General features: G+C 37.6%; 2 protein-coding genes across 4 annotated transcripts; both read left to right on the top strand.

Moving 5' to 3' along the window:
• Positions 1 to 2,344: 2,344 nt before the first annotated feature.
• On the top strand, positions 2,345 to 2,779 carry LOC107889872 (cytochrome P450 71AU50-like). Its single transcript, XM_016814421.1, has one exon. It carries the CDS (start codon positions 2,345 to 2,347, stop codon positions 2,777 to 2,779), a length of 435 nt encoding a protein of 144 aa, XP_016669910.1.
• An 8,678-nt stretch (positions 2,780 to 11,457) lies between these two features.
• Positions 11,458 to 19,270, top strand: LOC107888604 (thyroid adenoma-associated protein homolog). 3 transcript variants are annotated; one of them, XM_016812770.2, is made up of 5 exons: positions 11,468 to 12,420; positions 12,783 to 14,951; positions 15,128 to 15,399; positions 15,735 to 16,328; positions 16,521 to 19,270. In XM_016812770.2, exons 2-5 carry the CDS (start codon positions 12,795 to 12,797, stop codon positions 18,946 to 18,948), a joined length of 5,451 nt encoding a protein of 1,816 aa, XP_016668259.1. In that variant the 5' UTR covers positions 11,468 to 12,420; positions 12,783 to 12,794; the 3' UTR covers positions 18,949 to 19,270. The 3 variants fall into 3 exon arrangements, with proteins under 3 accessions (XP_016668258.1, XP_016668259.1, XP_040933366.1); XM_041077432.1 differs by having other exon boundaries at positions 12,291 to 12,420; positions 12,620 to 14,951; XM_016812769.2 differs by having other exon boundaries at positions 11,458 to 14,951.
• Positions 19,271 to 19,524: the final 254 nt, after the last annotated feature.

Here is a 19,524-nt window from a genome sequence, read left to right as displayed (position 1 = left end):
TTTCATAGGTCCACAAATGTCTGTATGGACCAGCTGGAGCCTCTCTTGAGCTCTCCACGCTTTGTTGACTGGAAAGGACAGTTGGTCTGCTTGCCAAGTTGACACACTTCACATATATCCTTCTTTGGTTCAATACAGGATATGTCTTTTACCAGACTCATTTTGTGCAGTAGGCCAAGTGACTTGTAGTTCACATGGCCTAGCCTTCTATGCCACAAACTTGATTCATCAGCCTGAGCTACACATATCTTTAGTTCTAGCTGATTCACATCTAAAGTGAAGCTTCGATCATTCATGGCTACTGTTACTAACACCTGGTCAGCAGCATCTTTAATCACACAAACCTTGCCTTCAAAAATGAGAGAATACCCCTTCTCTAATAGCTACCAACACTCAGCAAATTTTGGTCAATTTCAAGTACATAAAGAACTTCAGAGATGGTTTTGTTACCTGACTTTGTGCCAATCACAGCCTTGCCCTTGCCTTTGGCCTCTATGAGTTCACTATTGCCGATTCTGACTTTGGACATGAAACTGGTATCTAGCTCCCTGAACATTCTTTTGTCTGAAGCCATATGATGAGTACATCCACTGTCAATCAACCAATTTTTGCTGACCTTACTGGAGCTTGCAAAACAAGAAGCTGTGAAGACATGCTCTTCTAATGCTTCAACATCCTCAGCAGCCTGAGCTTGGTTCTGGCTGTTTGCAAGCTGTTTGCAACCTCTACACTGAATGTCTGATCTGTACCAACAGTATTTTCAAGGTGAGTAGTCTTCTTGCAATGAGCACAAGGTGGAAACTTCTTTTTGGCAACATCCTTCTTCCCTTTCTCTTTCTTTTTCTAGCTAAGGCTTCTTGCCTTTGTAACTTGAGCTTGAGCTTGAGCTTTCTCTACACCTGGCCTGAAAAGCTCCTTCAGAGTGCTCTTCCATTCTGTTTGCTCTTCTTTGCTCTTGTGCATAGAGAGCATTTATCAACTCTGTCAAGGGAATGGTTGATAGGTTCCTCGAGTCTTCCAAAGAAGAGATTTTTGATTAATACTTCTCTGGTAAGGTTGTTATGACTTTCTCAACCACCCTTTGGTCACTAAACTCATCTCCAAGTAGTCTTATGTTGTTGACTGTGGCCATAATCCTGTCAGCATACTGCTTGATGGTCTTTGAGTCCTTCATTCTCAGATTCTCACAGTCCCTCCTCAAGTTGATCAGTTGTTGCTGCCTGGTCTTGTCTGACCCTTGAAACTCCTCCTTGAGTTTGTCTCAGGCCTGCTTTGGTGAGTCACAGCCCATTATCCTTGTGAAAATAATCTAAAACTCCACTCTGAAGACACGACATGGCCTTGTACTTCTTAGCAGTGTCCTCACTATGCTACCTGATTTGAGCTATGGTCGGATTAGCTCTTAAGGGAGGTGACTCTGTGTCATTTAGAACAACATTCCAGAGGTCATATACCTGTAGATATGTCTTCATTTTCACAGCCCAAATATTGTAGTTTTCACTAGCAAAAACAGGTGGTGGTGGTGGTGAAAAACTCATCTTTGCAGCAACCAAACAAGCCAATAAAAAATAGCTCATACTTCTTTTCTTTCAAACACTTGTCACTCACAAACAAAACACAACCAAGGCCCTCAAAGATTACAGGCTCTTGATACCATTTGTTTTTATACAGGAAGAAAAACAGAACTAATTTACCCGGATAAAATATGAAGCTCTTGTTGAAGCTAGAGCAGCAAAGCAATAATTCCGGGTAAAATATGTGTTAAATTTCAACCAAATGATCAATGAAAACAAAGCAAACAAATTTTGTGTTTGAAAGCTCAAAAACAGAAGCAGAACTCAGAGGTTGAAGGAGAAAAAACTTAAGTTGACTTTTTCTCATTCATAAAATGTTTTTAAGCTAAAATGTAAATATATTAAACTATTACATTGAAAGAGCAATAAATTTTCTAAAAAGTAACTTGCACAAAAAAGGTTCAATAGTAATCTGCTGACAGTCTAAAGTTGCTTAGTCCTTGACTCACTTTAAACAAACAAAAAAAAGTTGTCAGAACAAATATAGGTCAACTGGTACAAAAAATATACTTTATCCGGATAACATATGTTGTTTTGCATGTTGCTGTACTTCATCCGGCTAACTTACATATGTTGTTTGTTGCCACCTTTTAACACCTCCAGGTTTGTCTTTTTCCTTCTACCATTATCACTTTGGAATATAATTGTAGTGATTCATTAGTTTAAGAACTACTACTATATATTAATAACATCTCCAGGGATTAGGACGATGGCTTAAGAGAGCGAGTGAGTTAGTTAGTACAGTATTGGAGAAAATAATTGATGAACATATGCAAGGGACCGATGTCGAGGATCGAAAACCCCATAGGAATTTCGTTGATGTGATGATTTCCATGTTGAATCAACCAATGAACCCTTACGACAAAGATGAAACCTACATAATCAAGAGAAAAAACATCCAGGCAATACTATTGGATATGATTGCAGCTTTATTTGAAACATCAGCTGTAGCCACCATATGGGCATTTTCAGAAATTTTGAGGCATCCTCGAGTTATGGTTGCTCTTCAACATGAGTTGGAAACTGTGGTTGGAAGGAATAGACTCGTCGAAGAGTCGGACTTATCGAAACTAACGTATTTGGATATGGTTGTGAAAGAAAGTCTGAGATTGCATCCAGTTGCTCCATTCCTAGTTCCACATGAATCCATGGAAGATATTGTCATTAATGGATATTTCATACAGAAGAAATCACGGATATCTTAGTGAATATCTGGTCAATGGGTCGAGACCGGAATATATGGTCAGAAAATGCAGAAGAATCCTTTCTGGAAAGATTTATTAATAATAACATAGATATTCTTGGACATGATTTCTGAATCATCCCATTCGGATGAGGTCGTAGAGGTTGCCCTAAAATGCATTTAGTGCTAATCAACATGAGTCTAATTTTAGCTCAATTAGTCTATTACTTTAATTGGGAGTTACCTGATGGGATGTTACCCGATGAACTAGACATAACTGAAATCTTTGATATTTCATTGCCAAAGGCTACTCATTTGCTTGCAAAGCAAACTTATCGTTTACTTGGTTTAGCAACCTAAATAATAGCACATAAGATCAAAATTTGTGCTGGTGTGGTAATATTGGAACAGGTTGTCACTTTAAATTCAAGTTTGGTACTGTCATTTAATTTTCTTTTTAAAATTTAAATCAATTAAGTTTAAATGAGATTTTCTTGATACAATCTTTTACTTATAAATTCTTTTAAGCCATTAAGTCAAAAGAATATTTTTATTTATACGTGCCTAAGTTAATGTACTCTTAATTGTTACAAAAAAATGAGAAATGTCAATTAAGTTTTAATCCACTTTAAATAACATTTTGATTGTACTTTGTCATTGTTATATTTTATCATTATTATTTAAATAAGGAAAATTATCTCATATATTGTTTAAGGAGTTTTTAGGATTCTATAAGTGGATTTAAGGTGTAACAATTTACTCGGGGAGTTTAAAAATAAAATATATATAAATAAATGTGTCACTTGTTACACTCTCAACTCGATTGTAGAGTTTATAAAACTCCATACGCGAATGTATCAAATAATTACCTTTAAATATATATATACTATTTATATTTAGAATTTGGGTTAAATATTAAAATTAAACATGAATTTTGATACAATTTTGTACATAGCGAAAAATTATTTCACATAAATAATAGGTTAGTGAAATGTGAAAATTAACCTAAAATTAAAATTTAATTATATGAATACATCAAATTAAAATTAATGTATATTAGAAGTAATGACAAACAAACAAAATGAATGAACAGCTCAGCTCATCCAGCTTACCAGGTATAACAATTTCACTGTCCTTTGTCATTGTCATTTGTTCTTATCCTTTACAAATCTGTTATATATTTTGTATATAAAGCAACCTGTAGCACCTGGTTTTTTAAGCTTGAATGAAAGTTTTATTTCCTTTCTCATCATATTCTATTATGGTATCAAAGTGATTTTTTTTCTTTCTGTCATGGATTCTGGTTCTGCAGACTCTATGAGTGTGATTGCAACGTTCCTTAATCCTATTGCGTCTGTTTCTCAAAAGGTTGCCACCCTTGTCGATGACAGTAACTTCCTTGCTTGGAAGCAACATGTGCTTCTTGTAATCAAGACCCATCGCCTTCATTCTTACATTGATGGCTCGATTACTATCCCTCATTGGATGTTGACTAGCGATGATGGTGCTTCAGTGGAGAACCCAGCGTTTATTCAATATGAGCAGTAGGATTCCGCTCTCTCGGCTTGGCTACTTTCCACCATTAGTGACTCTTTGCACAATCAGTTAATAGGTAGTTCCTCGTCTGCTTTTGAACTTTGGCAAACATTGACTCGAATATTTGGTACGCAATCTGCTACCAAGGCTATGCATTATCGTTCTCTCCTTCACAATTTCAAAAAGAATGAGCTCTCCATGTCTGCTTATCTAGCTAGTATCAAACATTTTTGTGATTCTTTAGCCAGTTGTAATCACCATATCTCATTGGCGGAACAACAGTCGGCTATTATTAACGGTCTACCATCGGAGTTCGATCACATCGTCTTTATCATTACTACAAGTCAGATTCCCTTTGATTTACAAGCTATTATTACAGCCCTGTTAGATGCTGAAGCTCGCCAACAGGCTCATTTTTCACAGTTCAAATCTCTGTGAATTTAGCTATGACGAGCCGCTTTACCTCGTCTCTTCCTGTCTATAATAGTCACCCACCACCACAATCATTTTGCTCCACTCGAGTTCCTGTCTTTTCTCGTGGTCATGGTCATTCTCGCTTTAGGGGGATGTCATGTCCGCAATGTCAAATTTGTAGCAAGATGGGTCATGTTGCTCGTCAGTGTTTTTACATATATGATTCCACTTTTGACGATGAGACAACTAACGATTCGGGCTCTCCTTCCTCTAGATCCAGAGTTCATGCAGGCACAGGAAATTTTTCTGCTCACCTCTTTCATACGAATCAGTTTACTTCTGATTCTTACCCTCTTGAAACTCACTTTGTGCCATCGACTATTTATCAGCCCGTTCTCTATCCACCTGTTGCTTCAAGCGCAGGACCTCCAACTGCTTTACAGACTTCTGTTGCTTCTACCACAGCCACACCTAGTGTTGTATCTGATCCACTATGGTACCCCGATAGTGGTGCTACTACTCATATGACTAGTGATCCAGTCAAGATCACTAACTGCAACTCTTACACTAGTCAAGGTAAAGTTCTTGTGGGAAATGGCAGTTATGCTTCTATTTCTCATGTTGGTGACTCATCTATTTCTTCTAGTTCTCACAACTTATCCATTAACAACCTACTCTTTGTTCCTGCCATTCACAAGAGTCTTTTGTCTGTTTTTAAGTTTGCAAAAGATAATCAAGTATTCTTTGAATTTCATCATTCGTGTTGCTATGTGAAGGATCTGGCGACTCACAGGATTTTTCTCTACGGCATTGAGTCTAATGGGTTATACCAGCTGTTGCCTGAATCTTCTACCGAGTTTGCTTTTACTGCCTCTAATAAATTGGCTCCTTCTTTTAGTGTCTCCAGTCTGCTGGCTGCAAAATCAATGGTTTCAAACAGTACAATTAAGATTACCAGATGGCATCAACACCTTGGTCACCCTTCCACTGATGTGTTGAATCATGTCCTGCGTGCTTGTAATGTCAGCATTCCTCGTTCCATAGGCCATTCCTTATGTAATGCCTATGCACTTGGGAAAAGTCATAAATTACCTTTTAAGTCCGTTTCAACTGTTTACTCTGTACCACTTGAACTGATTTTTACTGATCTTTGGGGGCCTGCTCCTTTTTCTGCTGGTTATCAATACTATATTTCGTTTGTAGATGCTTTTTCACGATATACTTGGATATATTTCCTCAAATCAAAGTCTGACGCATTACAAGCCTTTTTAATTTTTAAGCAACATGTTGATCTCCAACTTGGAACTAAAATCAAACAACTTCAAAGTGATAGGGGAGGGGAATTTCGCAGTTTTGATATACCTCTAAAGAAATTTGGCATACAACATCGTTCTCATGCCCTCACACATCTGAACAAAATGGCATAGTAGAACATTGTCATCGTCAGATAGTGGAGACTGGTCTTGTTTTACTAGCACAAGCATCGTTGCCTCTCTCCTATTGGATCGATGCTTTTACGTCTGTTGTTTATCTCATGAATCTGTTGCCCACTAAGTCTCTTCATGGATTATCTCCTATGGAAAAATTATTCAATAAACAACCAGATTGCAAGTCTCTTAAAGTATTTGGCTATCTCTGTTACCCCCTCTTCGACCTTACAACAAGCACAAACTACAATTTCACTCAACTCCATGCACGTTCTTGGGTTATGCTGCAAACTAAGAGGATATAAATGTGTTGACAAGACTGGTCGTATTTATATTTCCAGGCATGTTTTGTTTGATGGAGGTGTTTTCCCTTATGCCAGAGTCTCTTTGGTCCCTCCAATCACCAACTCCAATACTTCAGAATTTGTGTCTACTCTACCAGTTATTATAATGCCTCCTCCTAGTGTTCTTCCACCCTCTCATGACAACATGGCTACTAGTTCTACAATGTCTCCCTCAGTTGCTATTCCTACTGAGAATTCCCAATCTCCCGCATCTACAAAATCAAATGATGTTGGAAATAATGATCAATCTCTAAATACATCTACATCTGATATTCAAAACATGTCCCCTGAACTTGTTCCTCATACTTCTCCTAGCAACACTCACCACATGGTCACTAGAAGCAAGGCTGGTATCTTCAAATTGAAAGTTTATACAGCTTCTTTCAGCTCTGTCGAACCAACCACCATTCAGGAAGCTATGGTTATTCCCTCATGGAAAGAAGCTGTTCATGATGAATTACAAGCATTAATTCGAATAACACTTGGGATTTGGTGTGTCTACCCCCTGACTGCTCTCTTTTTGGATGCAAATGGTTGTTGAAGACTAAAAAGAACCCTGATGGGAGTTTTGCTAAAAATAAAGTCAGACTCATTGCTCAAAGCTTCTCTCAGAATGCTGGTTTGGATTATCACGGAACCTTCAGCCCTATTGTTAAGGCTAACACAATAAGAACATTGTTTGCTTTAGCCGTGTCAAGTAAGTGGAAAATTAGGCAAGTGTATGTCAACAACGCCTTCTTAAATGGAGATTTAATAGACAAAGTCTTCATGAAACAACCACCAGGTTTCGAGGTAGTTGATGATCGGGGTAATTTATTAGTTTTCAAACTGAACAAGGCTCTTTATGGCTTAAAACAGGCTCCTCGAGCTTGGTTTCAAAAACTTCACAGTTTTCTCGTTCAACAATTGCATTTTAGATCCTCTAGAGCTGATTCCTCCTTATTTTTCAAGAAGATTCTTCTGGGGGAAATGTGTTTCTTCTTGTCTATGTAGATGATATCATCATCACTGGTGATCTTGATACTAAAATTCAAACAATTGTTAACTCTCTGCATAGTCAATTTTCTTTGAAGGACTTGGGACCTCTTAGCTATTTTCTTGGACTGGAAGTCACTAAGTATGGTGACAGCATGCATATTTCTCAGCAAAAGTATGCCCGAGAGTTATTGGATAAGGCAAATATGGGAAATGTAAAACCAATTTCCACTCCTATGGTAAGCTCACCAACTTTATCCCCTCGTGTTGGTTCTCCCCTACATGATGGAACTAAATATAGGAATATTGTTGGAGGTCTTCAATATCTCTACATGACAAGGCCAGACATTATGTTTGCTGTTAATAAGGTAAGTCAGTATATACATTTGCCTTCTGATGTTCATTGGACTGCTGTTAAAAGGATTTTGAGGTATATTCGAGGCACTCTAGATTATGGACTACTGTTTCAACCTTCAGCCATTAACTTAATAGGATTTTCTGATGCTGATTGGGCTAGTTCTCTTGAGGATCGTAAGTCCACATCTGGTTTTTGTGTTTACCTTGGTGACAACTTAATTGGATGGTCTTCTAAAAAGCAAGGAGTGGCCTCTCGTTCCACATCAGAAGCTGAATATAGGAGCTTAGCAAATGCCACTGCAGAAATCATATGGTTTCAGTCTTTACTTGATGAAATTGGCATGCCTTTCCAATGAGCTCCAGTGGTTTGGTGTGATAATTCTAGCACAGTGTCTCTAGTAGCCAATCCAGTGCTGCATGCTCGAGTCAAACATGTTGAGCTTGATATCCATTTTGTTCGAGACAAGGTCTTGAATGGTAGGCTGTAAGTGAATTATGTTCCTGGACATGATCAAGTAGCTGATATCTTGACAAAACCTTTGACTGCTGAAAGTTTTTCCAAGTTTTGAGATAGGTTAAATGTTGTTGCTCTAAAAGATTTTCAACTGGGAAATGCAAGGGGAATATTAGAAGTAATGACAAACAAACAAAATGAATGAACAGCTCAGCTCATCCAGCTCACCAGGTGTAACAATTTCACTGTCCTTTGTCATTGTCCTTTGTTCTTATCCTTTACAAATCTGTTATATATTTTGTATATAAAGCAACCTGTAGCACCTGGTTTTTTAAGCTTGAATGAAAGTTTTATTTCCTTTCTCATCATATTCTATTAATGTATAACATTACAAATTATATCAAACTCTATCTTACCTTTTACAAATTTTATTATACTTATAACTAAAGAAACAATTAAACTCTTTAATTTTGTATTAAAAAAAGGCTTTTATCTAATATATTTTTACATAAATTAATTTTTAACGGAAAATGTGGGACGTGAGCCATGTGATGGATGTTAACGTTTAAATATACAGAATATATAAAATATATATATTATCAACGAGAGTGTGGAATTTCAATGCGAAATTAGAAAATAACTAATAACAGACCATCACTCACACTTCGGTTTTTTTGGACTTTATGGTAGTTTTTTATAGGTTAAATTATTTTTTTGGTTGAATTTGGTAATATTTGTCGATTGAGGCCTATATTTTTTATTCAAGTTAGGCTTTGAATTTGACTTTTTTTTCACATGGGCTTAAATTCTTTTTATTAAAGTTTGGCATTAAACTTGATAATTGTTCCTAATTAGAATTTCAATTTTTTGTGAGAACAATTGCCAAGTTCATATCTTAATATTGGAACAATTACCAAGTTTAAGGACTAATTTTGAAAGAAAAGAAAAAAGAGTTCAAGTCCCAATGTGGGAACGGTTATCTAGTTCAAGCCCCCAAGTGAGAATTGTCAAGTTCATGGCCTAACTTGAATAAAAAAAGAGTTTAGGCTCAATAGGAAAAAAGTTGTCAAGTTACAATTAGGGGATCAAAGTTGGGGGATTCTTACACTCAACCTTTACCAGAAAAAAAATTCGACTAACAGAGGACATCACAGTTAGGGGATTCTTACATTCGACCTCCACCAAAAAAGACCACAAATCACAATAAGATAGTTAAAATTATGGCACAAATACATTCGATTATCACCATACACACTGATCATGTATGGTTGGGGTATTTATCCCAAGTTCGTTCCTATGATGTAAACAGTAACTAAAAATGGGATAGGTTAAGCAATACTTTTAATGGCCATTGTGTGTTTTGGTGAGCCGAACAACATAAGTCACCTATGTGAGAGTGAAGTGGGGCCGCTTCAAAGAGACTATTGGGGCATAGTTCTCTCAAACTTTTGCAGAACCAGGAGATGTTCACAGCTATATGAACATACCCATGAGAACTAAAACCTTGCCAGGGGGTAATTGTGTGAGGTATATCATCGTTTACACAAAAAGCAGAACAATTCAAGGACATCACATCTACTGGTCGCTAGTAAAGTAAATATACTTTCACAAGGGAAGGTTCAAGGGTGGATACCTACCCATCCTATGCAACTATTGATCGTAGATTCTATCACCACATCGAGTCAATGTTTTTTTTATAAAACTATCAATTTTCATTCATGTGGGGGACTGTTGGAAAAATTGCATTTTTATGGAACTTTAAGGCATATTCTCAATAGGTAAATGTGGAAAGTTGAATCATAAAATTATAATTTTTTATTCTACTCCATGAAACATTTACAATGGTATACCATATGCTCAAAATGGTTGAGTGACGAATGAGAAATTGATGCTCAAAGTAAGCTACTTGGAAATATTTGTTGAGGAAAAGAAAAGCTTAGATCCCACATTGGTTAAATACCAAGTGTGAGATGTGTTTATATATGGGAACTCTCTTAAAGGGTAATTGAATGACTAAGCTTGAAACCTTGCCTCGCGTGCAAGTGGTGCAGGTCCAAACTTGATGGGGTTGGGGCGCACCTGCACGACGTGGGCGATGCGAAATTTCCAGACTAGTCGGGCCTACGGATATGTGTATCATTGGTGGTGACAGCTAGCGACCCGACACCGAAGTTGGCTGGATTCTGGGTTTGGTTTTAGTTTAAAGAGATGGTACATGGGTTAGAGAAAAAATAAAAAGGGGAAGCATTTGGGTTGTTGAGAAAATAGGGAAAAAAGAAAATGAAAAAGAAAAAAGAAAAAGGGGAAAGATAAAAAAAAAGACTGTGTGTAATTTTCGTTACATTTTTAACGGTAAATAACAACACGGTGATTAAATTGTCATAAACCGATAACATAATTGATTATTATTGCAGTTTACTCTAAAAATAATGACATTGAAAATAATTATTTGATTTTATAATATTAGAATTTACCTTACTCACAATATAAGTAAACATAATGATATTTGAAATATTTCACAGATAAAAATAATTATTTAATTTTATAATATTAGATTTTACCATGCCCACAATGTAGAAAAAATATTTAACATTATATATAAGGAAAAATATAAAAAAATAATTAATATTTTTAAAAATGAAATATATTTAATTATATATTCATTATATAGTTCAATATTTATTATTTTGTGTATATATAAAGAAGTTATCAATTAAAAACATGAATTAAAAATAAAATAAAAAGTTAGTGAAAACGACCTATTTACCTAAATAATCTTAAAAGGAGATTAATTCGTTAAATTTTTTTTAAAAGTGACATAAATATAACTAATTTTATCTCAACTCCACCAACATATTAGATGGGTAAAGATACATTTTTTTTTAAATACTACAGTCGATTCGGTTTTCAAAACATTAAATTGTGGAAACTAAAAATTAGATTAGAAAAATTAGGGGCAAAGAATCTTGGAACTCCAAAAAAGTAGGCCCAATGAGAAATTTGGACCACTGTTTCTTCTTGGAGCCGTAATTAACCCTATCCAGCATCCTCCCGTCCCTTGGACACTTCCAAAAACCAGAAACAAAAATCTTGGGTTCTCACTATAGGCCCATTAAGAAACCTGGATCTATCTTTCTTCTTCAACCAACCTCTCCAGCTTTAACCCTACTTCGTACCCTGTAATAAAAACCAGTTTTAAACTTAAAAAACTCCCCTAAACCAAATCCGCCACTTCTACCTTTCTCTTTGCTTCTCCTTTGTCTCCCAAGAGACAAAAAAGACCCTGAATTTAACGCACCCCAAAACCCCCGATTCCTAAAAAGGAAAATGTCAGCCAAGTGGAGAGCTATACAGCATCGCCACCGTTACACATATAACGCCGTTGTTTTCCCGCCTTCCTTCATAGATTCCTTTAACCAATCATCTCTTTCAGCATCAGCTCCAACCTTCTACAAGGAGCTTCAGCATCTAATCTCTTTGAACTCTACTTATTCCCAAGTTAACCATGTCAGGAAGCTTGCTTCATCGTTCAATGAACTGTTAGTAAAAGAAGGTGAAAAGAATGAGGGCTTGGTTTCAACGGCAGCTTCCTTTTACTTGGAAGTTTTCTTTTTGGAAAATTCGATGCCTTTGCATAAGACCCTTTTGTCAGTTTTGGCTAAAACCAAGGATGTTTTCCAACCTGTTATTGCTGAGTGTTTCAGGTTACTTTGTAATGAGTATGGTACAATGAGTGATAAGAAGAAGCGTTTCTCTGTGTCACGTGTGGCTTTATCAGTAATGGGGATGCCAAAGTTGGGGTTCTTAGTTGATGTGATTCAAGATTGTGCTGTTTTGGTTTGTTGGGATGCTGTTTTGGGGTTAAAAAGTGTGGTTTTGGAGACTGAAGGGTGGCCTAGACCTTCTCCTATAGTTCTGGAGCAGTGTCAGGAGGCTTTATCTTGTATGTATTACTTGTTCCAGAAGTTCCCAGATAAATTTAAAAATTTGGGTGGTGATGATTCTAATGTAATGGAGATGGCTTTAGGGGTTTTGATAAGTCTTTTGAATTCAGTGGCATTTTCGAGGGACTGCTTTGTGGCGGCTGGTGTGAGTTTTTTTGCTGCTTTTCAAGTTTGCCTCCGTGATCAAGAGCTTGGTTTGTTCATCATTGAAGGTATATTTGGTCATATTGTTAGTAGTTCTTGCACTAATACTGAGGATTCGTTTAGCAATGTTATTAGCAAAGTTCCTTATAAAGGAGATGTTTGCCTTGACATACGTAATCTCTCTGGATTGAATAGACTTTGTTTGATTAGAGGCATTCTTACTGCTGTTCCAAGAATGGTTCTAAATACACATTTTGTTGTATATAGGGAAACTTGTAATGATATCGAGTCCCATGGAAATGTTGCTTGTTCTGTGAAGACTATATTGTATGATGGGATTTTGCCTGAGCTGTGTAATTACTGTGAGAACCCCACAGATAGCCATTTTAACTTCCATGCATTAACTGTAATGCAAATTTGTTTGCAACAGATTAAGACCTCTATGCTGGCAAACCTTACAGTTGCATCTGAAAATTACAACCCATTGCCGGAGGATATGGAAACCAGAATGCTGAAAATAATATGGAATAACTTGGAAGATCCTCTAAGTCAAACAGTCAAACAAGTTCATCTTATATTTGATCTTTTCTTAGACATTCAGTCCTCTGTTTGTGGGGCAGAGGGTAGTGAGAAAATAAAGACATTCCTGCAAAAGATTGCTTCAGATCTGCTTCGTTTAGGGTCACGTTGTAAGGGGAGATATGTTCCTTTAGCTCTGTTGACCAAGAGGTTTGGAGCAAAGACTATGCTGGATATGAGTCCTGACCTGCTGTTTGAAATAGTACAGGCATACAGTGATGATGATGTATGCTGTGCAGCCACATCATTCTTGAAGTGTTTCCTTGAATATTTACGTGATGAGTGTTGGAGTAATTATGGTATTGAAAGAGGGTATGCACTTTATAGAGGTCATTGTTTGCCCCCATTTTTGCATGGTCTTGCTTCTGGGATTTCAAAGCTTCGTTCAAATTTGAACACATATGCTCTTCCAGTTTTACTGGAAGTGGATGTTGATGGTATATTTCCTCTACTTGCCTGTATCTCCATTGGGCCAACTGAGGCAGAAAATGACCTCTTATATCCTGATCTTGATTGCAAAAATATGGAACTAAGAGTAGAACAGAAAGTGGCTGTTTTAGTTTCTTTACTTAAAGTTTCTCGTTCACTTGCTCTGATTGAAGGGGATATCTGTGATGACTCTATGACATCTAATATGGATGACACGGTAGAAGCAAAAAGCTTTAATCCCTTTGCACTTGTCTGCATAAAAGGGATAAAAGTTAGGATCCTTGTTGGGTGGCTTGTATTAGCATTGACACACATTGATGAGTCACTTCGTGTAGATGCTGCTGAGTTTCTTTTCTTGAGTCCCAAGATGTCTAGTCTTCCTTCCCGTTTGGAACTATCTCTAATGAGAGAAGCTGTGCCGCTGAACATGAGATCTTCTTCAACAGGTTTTCAGATGAAATGGAGCAGCTTGTTTAGGAAGTTCTTTTCTCGGGTGCGTACAGCCTTGGAGAGGCAATTTAAGCAGGGAAGCTGGCAGCCTCGTATGAACAATGAAATTAGCGAGTTGTGTCTATGTCAGGGAAATGAGGATAATACAGTTAGCAGAGCAGAGGAGCTATTTAATTTTATGAGGTGGTTGAGTTGTTTTCTGTTCTTCTCTTGTTATCCTTCTGCTCCTTATAAGAGAAAAATAATGGCAATGGAGCTTATACAGATAATGATCAATGTTTGGCCTGTCCTACCTTCTTCTCAAGAAAGCTCAGCTTCTATGTCTCCTGAGAGCTGTCTTTATCCCTACAGTGTAGGAATTACTTCACCTGAATCAACTTTCCTTTTGGTTGGATCCATAATTGATAGTTGGGACAGACTGCGAGAGAGTTCTTTCCGCATATTGCTACATTTTCCCACTCCACTTCCTGGCATTTCGAGTGATGAAATGGTCCAGAAAGTAATTACATGGGCAAAGAAATTAGTTTGTAGTCCTCGTGTAAGAGAGAGCGATGCTGGTGCTCTAACCTTGCGGCTCTTATTTAGAAAGTATGTGCTGGACCTGGGGTGGAGAGTCAGAGTGTCAGTTAGTGTTGTTTGTTCTCACTCGCAGAATTCACCACTAAATGGGGATTATCACAAATGTCCAGCCATTCATCCTGTTATGGAATATGTTAAGTCGCTTATTCACTGGTTGGATGTTGCTGTGGAGGAAGGAGAGAAGGATCTCGCTGAAGCATGCAAGAATAGTTTTGTTCATGGTGTATTACTTGCTTTACGGTATACTTTCGAGGAATTGGATTGGAATTCTGATGCAGTCTTGTGTAGTATTTCAGATATGAGACATGCACTGGAGAAACTCTTGGAGCTGGTTGTGCGAATAACTTCAATGGCCTTATGGGTTGTTTCTGCTGATGCTTGGTATCTGCCTGAGGATATCGATGATATGGTTGATGCTGATGCTTTCTTACTGGACGGTCCTGATGAAATGGATGCTGCTTTGCCTTCAATCAAACAAGAAGACAAATGCACAAAATCTATTCAGGATGCAAGACCATCAGATCAGGTTGTTATGGTTGGCTGCTGGCTGGCTATGAAAGAGGTACTAAGCTTGTTTTTTTGTGCTATTTAAAATAATACTTGTTATTTCTGCTTTTTGCTGAAATGAAGGAAAAGCAACAGAGTTTGTACTATTTATATGAACTGTGTATTTCTATATTTCTTGGCTTATATGAATAAGAATCATAGCACTAACAGGAGAACTCTTCTTATTTCCAGCTAAGTCTTCTTTTGGGGACTATTATTCGGAAAATACCTCTGCCAAGTTACAGTTGTTCAGGTTCAATGGAATCTGGACACCCCAGCTATGATTCAATTGATGCTTCAGTGACAGCAATATCTGAAGGAATGCTTGATCTAAAACAATTGGAGAAGATCGGGAACCATTTCTTGGAAGTTCTTTTGAAGATGAAACATAATGGTGCAATTGATAAGACAAGAGCAGGTTTTACAGCCCTTTGCAATCGTCTGCTTTGTTCAAATGACCCAATGTAAGTTTGCTTCTTTGCCATCGCCTTTAGCTGCTAAACTAGTATCAAATCTTGCCATGTGGGACTTTGGGCGAAGGGAAGACTTATGTATCTGCATATTCTACTTGTTATATCTTTATGTTTTTGGAAAAAAAAAAAAAGGAATAGAAAAGAGAGGGATAAAGAGAAAAATTCATTATGCTTATTCAAGTATTCCAATGTTTTTCGCTTAACCACTTCAGCATTGTCTAACAGAGAACCTGCATTAGATATTTACTAGTCGTATACTGGAACGTTATTCATGAGTTCAAAGAATATATGTTGCATATCCATTTAATGGGGCCTTCCTTTTGCAGGCTTTGTAAGCTGACAGAATCTTGGATGGAGCAGCTTATGGATAGAACAGTAGCAAAAGGACAAACAGTTGATGATTTGCTACGTAGAAGTGCTGGTATACCTGCAGCATTCACTGCTCTTTTCCTTGCAGAACCAGAAGGTGCTCCAAAGAAGCTCCTCCTGCGAGCACTTAGGTGGCTTATAGATGTAGCTAAAGGGTCTTTGTTGAGTCCGTCTGAAACCAATTGCACAAACATCTCGTGCCAGATTTCATCAACCAAGTCTGACCAAGAGACTGATTCAACACTGGTAACTGAGACAATCGCGACTGAAAAAACCTCAAAGATCAGAGATGAAGGTGTAGTTCCAACAGTGCATGCCTTTAATGTCCTTAGAGCTGCTTTCAATGACACTAATCTTGCTTCTGATACTTCTGGTTTTGCTGCCGAGGCTTTGATTGTTTCAATTCGCTCATTCTCTTCACCATACTGGGAGATCCGGAACAGTGCTTGTCTGGCATACACTTCCCTGGTACGCCGGATGATTGGCTTCCTTAATGTTCATAAACGAGAATCTGCTCGACGTGCATTAACTGGGCTTGAATTTTTCCACAGGTAAATGTTCTCAGCTACTGTTTCTTTCATTTTGCGTATTTCCTACATGGATAACTGTGTAAGCCTGGTATAAAGTTTAAAATGATGTATATCAGAAGCTGGAACTGCATTTTATGAGCAAAATACATGCTATTTGTGCATGAAAACTACAACATTTTCTTGACTAACTATTTTTTAAATCTTATCTTGAAGGTATCCTTCGCTGCACCCATTTGTATTCAATGAACTGAAAATTGCAACTGAGTTGCTTGGTGATGCATTGTCGGGACAAACTGAATCCAACCTGGCAAAAGCTGTGCATCCAAGTTTGTGCCCTATGCTGATTCTTTTATCCAGGCTCAAGCCTTCACCGATTGCAAGTGAGACTGGGGATGACTTGGATCCTTTCCTTTTTATGCCTTTCATTATGAAGTGCTCAACCCAAAGTAATCTGCGAGTTCGTATTCTTGCATCGCGAGCTCTGACAGGGCTGGTATCTAACGAGAAATTGCCAACTGTTCTCCTTAATATTGCTTCTGAATTGCCTCAAGCAGAGAATCAAATTGCATCTCCTGTTGCATCAATCCCGTTATATCTAGCCAATGGAGCTCACCATGTTTCCTATAATTTAATTCACGGACTTCTATTGCAATTAGGTTCTCTTGTCCATGTAAATTGTAGAAATCTTGCTGATTTCTCGAGGAAAGATCAGATTCTTGGTGATTTGATGAAAGTTCTTGCAATGTGTTCGTGGTTTGCTAGCCCCAAAAGATGCCCTTGCCCCCTCCTTAATTGCACTTTCCTGCAAGTGCTGGATCACATGCTTAGTGTTGCGAAATCATGTCATTTGAGCAAAAATTTGTTTGCCATCCGAAATCTACTTTTGGAATTATCCACAGAGTGCTTAGATGTAGAAGCTTCTTATGGATTTCAATATTATGATCCAACAATAGCTGAACTTCGTCAACAAGCTGCTTCATCTTATTTTAGTTGTTTATTTCAACCATCTGATGAAGTTGGTGAAGAGGTTTTCCAGATTCCAAAAAGATCTCCATTGAATTCAATGTTGTTTCAAACCCATGAAGTGGAGAATTCTGGATTCCTGGAAAGGTTGATTCGCTCCTTCTCAGATTCATCATATGAAGTTCGACTAGTAACTTTGAAGTGGCTGCATAAGTTCCTCAAGTCTAGACCTGGCAATGAGATAAATTATCTGTCCAGCAGTGACACCAGAATTATACAGAACTGGACAAAAGCTAACCTTCAGCCTACACTGATGAAGCTCTTGGAACTGGAGAAGAATCATCGGTGTATGTATCGCATTCTGAGGATTATTTTCACTTGGAACTTGCTGAAGTTTCAGGAATTAAGTGAAGAAAAGAGTGATGGAACCCTTTATGTTGGTGCCTTGGATTGTGATTCTGTATTACAGCTTTGGGATAGGCTGATATCCTTGCTCAAGCTCACTCGACATGCTAAAACACAAGAAATACTCATTTGTTGTCTGGCAATATGCGTAAGGCAATTTATAAGGCTGTTTAGTTGTTTTACTCTTATTGATAAGGGGCAGAAGACTGCTGGATATAATGAATCAGGTCAGATGGAAAGATCAGCTTGCTTCTATGAATGCATTACCTTTTATGTCAATCTAATTAAGGAGCGTAGTTCTTCATCTGAGCCAGTGAATATGCGCAAGGCAGCAGCGGAATCTATGTTTGCTTCTGGCTTATTGGAGCAAGCTGAGGTAATTGCTTCTGTGATCAACCAGCAAATTTCTTCAAAAAATTCGTTCTCTTGTTTCAAACACCAAGATGCTGCAAGTACATTTGCACATCAAATACTGGAGATGTGGTTCACGTGTATCAAACTGCTTGAGGATGAGGATGATGGAATTAGACAAAGGGCTGCCACTGACATCCAGAAGTTTCTTTCCCCCAAAAGCTCTGGAACGACATCCGACACTCGTGGGGCTCGAACACAGGTGGAAAAAGTTATTGAACTGAGTTTCGACCGACTTTCTTCCATATTTGGCCACTGGATTGTATACTTTGATTGTCTACTGCGGTGGGTGCTAGATGCAGGAAACTATGTAATATCCAAAGGTGATCTCGTGAGACGGGTTTTTGACAAGGAAATCGATAATCATCATGAAGAGAAGCTGTTGATTAGTCAAATATGTTGTTCCCACTTGGAGAAGCTTCCGATTACAAAATCATGGGCAGGTAGATCGTTCGATAATGAAGAGGTCAGAAATTATCTACTTGATTGGAGATCAAGATTTTTCCAGCAGTTGGTATCATTTGCCAAGGACCATATCGGAAAACTCGGAGTTGATTGGATAGGTGGTGTAGGTAACCATAAGGATGCATTTTTACCATTATATGCAAATTTGCTTGGATTTTATGCAGTCTCAAACTTCATTTTCAATTTGGAGACCATAGATGGTATGCATCTACTATCCGATATGTCCGAGTTAGGGAAAGCTATCAATCCATTTCTTTGGAATCCATTGATCTCTAGCCTGTATTCGTTAATAGATAGATTACATGAGAACAAGTTCGGAGCAACTACCAACTGCATAAACGCCAGGTTTGGAGACGGTATCTGGGACAATTTTGATCGTTTCTTTCTTCTTAGGTAGGATTCTACTGGTAAAATAGTGATTGAACTAGTCTTAAGTACTTTTCTGGGAAGTTAAAACAAAAAAATTCCCCCATTATTGATTATAGCATACTAGGTAGAATTTCCCCCATCTGATTATAGCATACTAGGTAGAACTGCTACATGAAAGGCTTAATGTCTTAAAATCCACTACGAGAATATCTTAAAGTTCTATTTTACCCTTTCTGATTGTGATAGCTCTTCTTTGTTGTGGTTGACAATTTAAGCCACTGCATGTATATATTTGGACACCGGTCAGATAGCTAGATTTTGTCTACTCGAACAGCCTGCAGGTTGATTTACTGGTTTGTCGTTTTTGTTTTGTGAACTCGTATTTTATTTTTGCATAAAATGTTGACATGACATAATGATGATATGACAAAACTCATTGCGAATGGGAAATTAAATATACTAAAAGATCATATACACTGAAAATAACCGACTGTTATATTCTTTAATGGGAACTCATGAAATTAGACCATGAAAGGCTTAGAATTCAATATAACAGCATTCTGTCTTTTCAAAGGTAGAGATTTGATTTTAGAGGGCCTTGACT

The sequence above is a fragment of the Gossypium hirsutum genome, chromosome A09, assembly GCF_007990345.1.
Source record: "Gossypium hirsutum isolate 1008001.06 chromosome A09, Gossypium_hirsutum_v2.1, whole genome shotgun sequence".
NCBI lineage: Eukaryota > Viridiplantae > Streptophyta > Magnoliopsida > Malvales > Malvaceae > Gossypium > Gossypium hirsutum.
This window is presented reverse-complemented; position numbering and strand designations above follow the sequence as displayed.

Coding starts and splice junctions, on each gene's coding strand:
- LOC107889872 (XM_016814421.1), top strand. CDS start 2,345: ATGCAAGGGACCGATGTCGAGGATCGAAAACCCCATAGGAATTTCGTT.
- LOC107888604 (XM_016812769.2), top strand. CDS start 11,592: ATGTCAGCCAAGTGGAGAGCTATACAGCATCGCCACCGTTACACATAT. Junction 15,400..15,734: donor CTTTGTTCAAATGACCCAAT/GTAAGTTTGCTT, acceptor TTCCTTTTGCAG/GCTTTGTAAGCTGACAGAAT. Junction 16,329..16,520: donor GGGCTTGAATTTTTCCACAG/GTAAATGTTCTC, acceptor CTTATCTTGAAG/GTATCCTTCGCTGCACCCAT.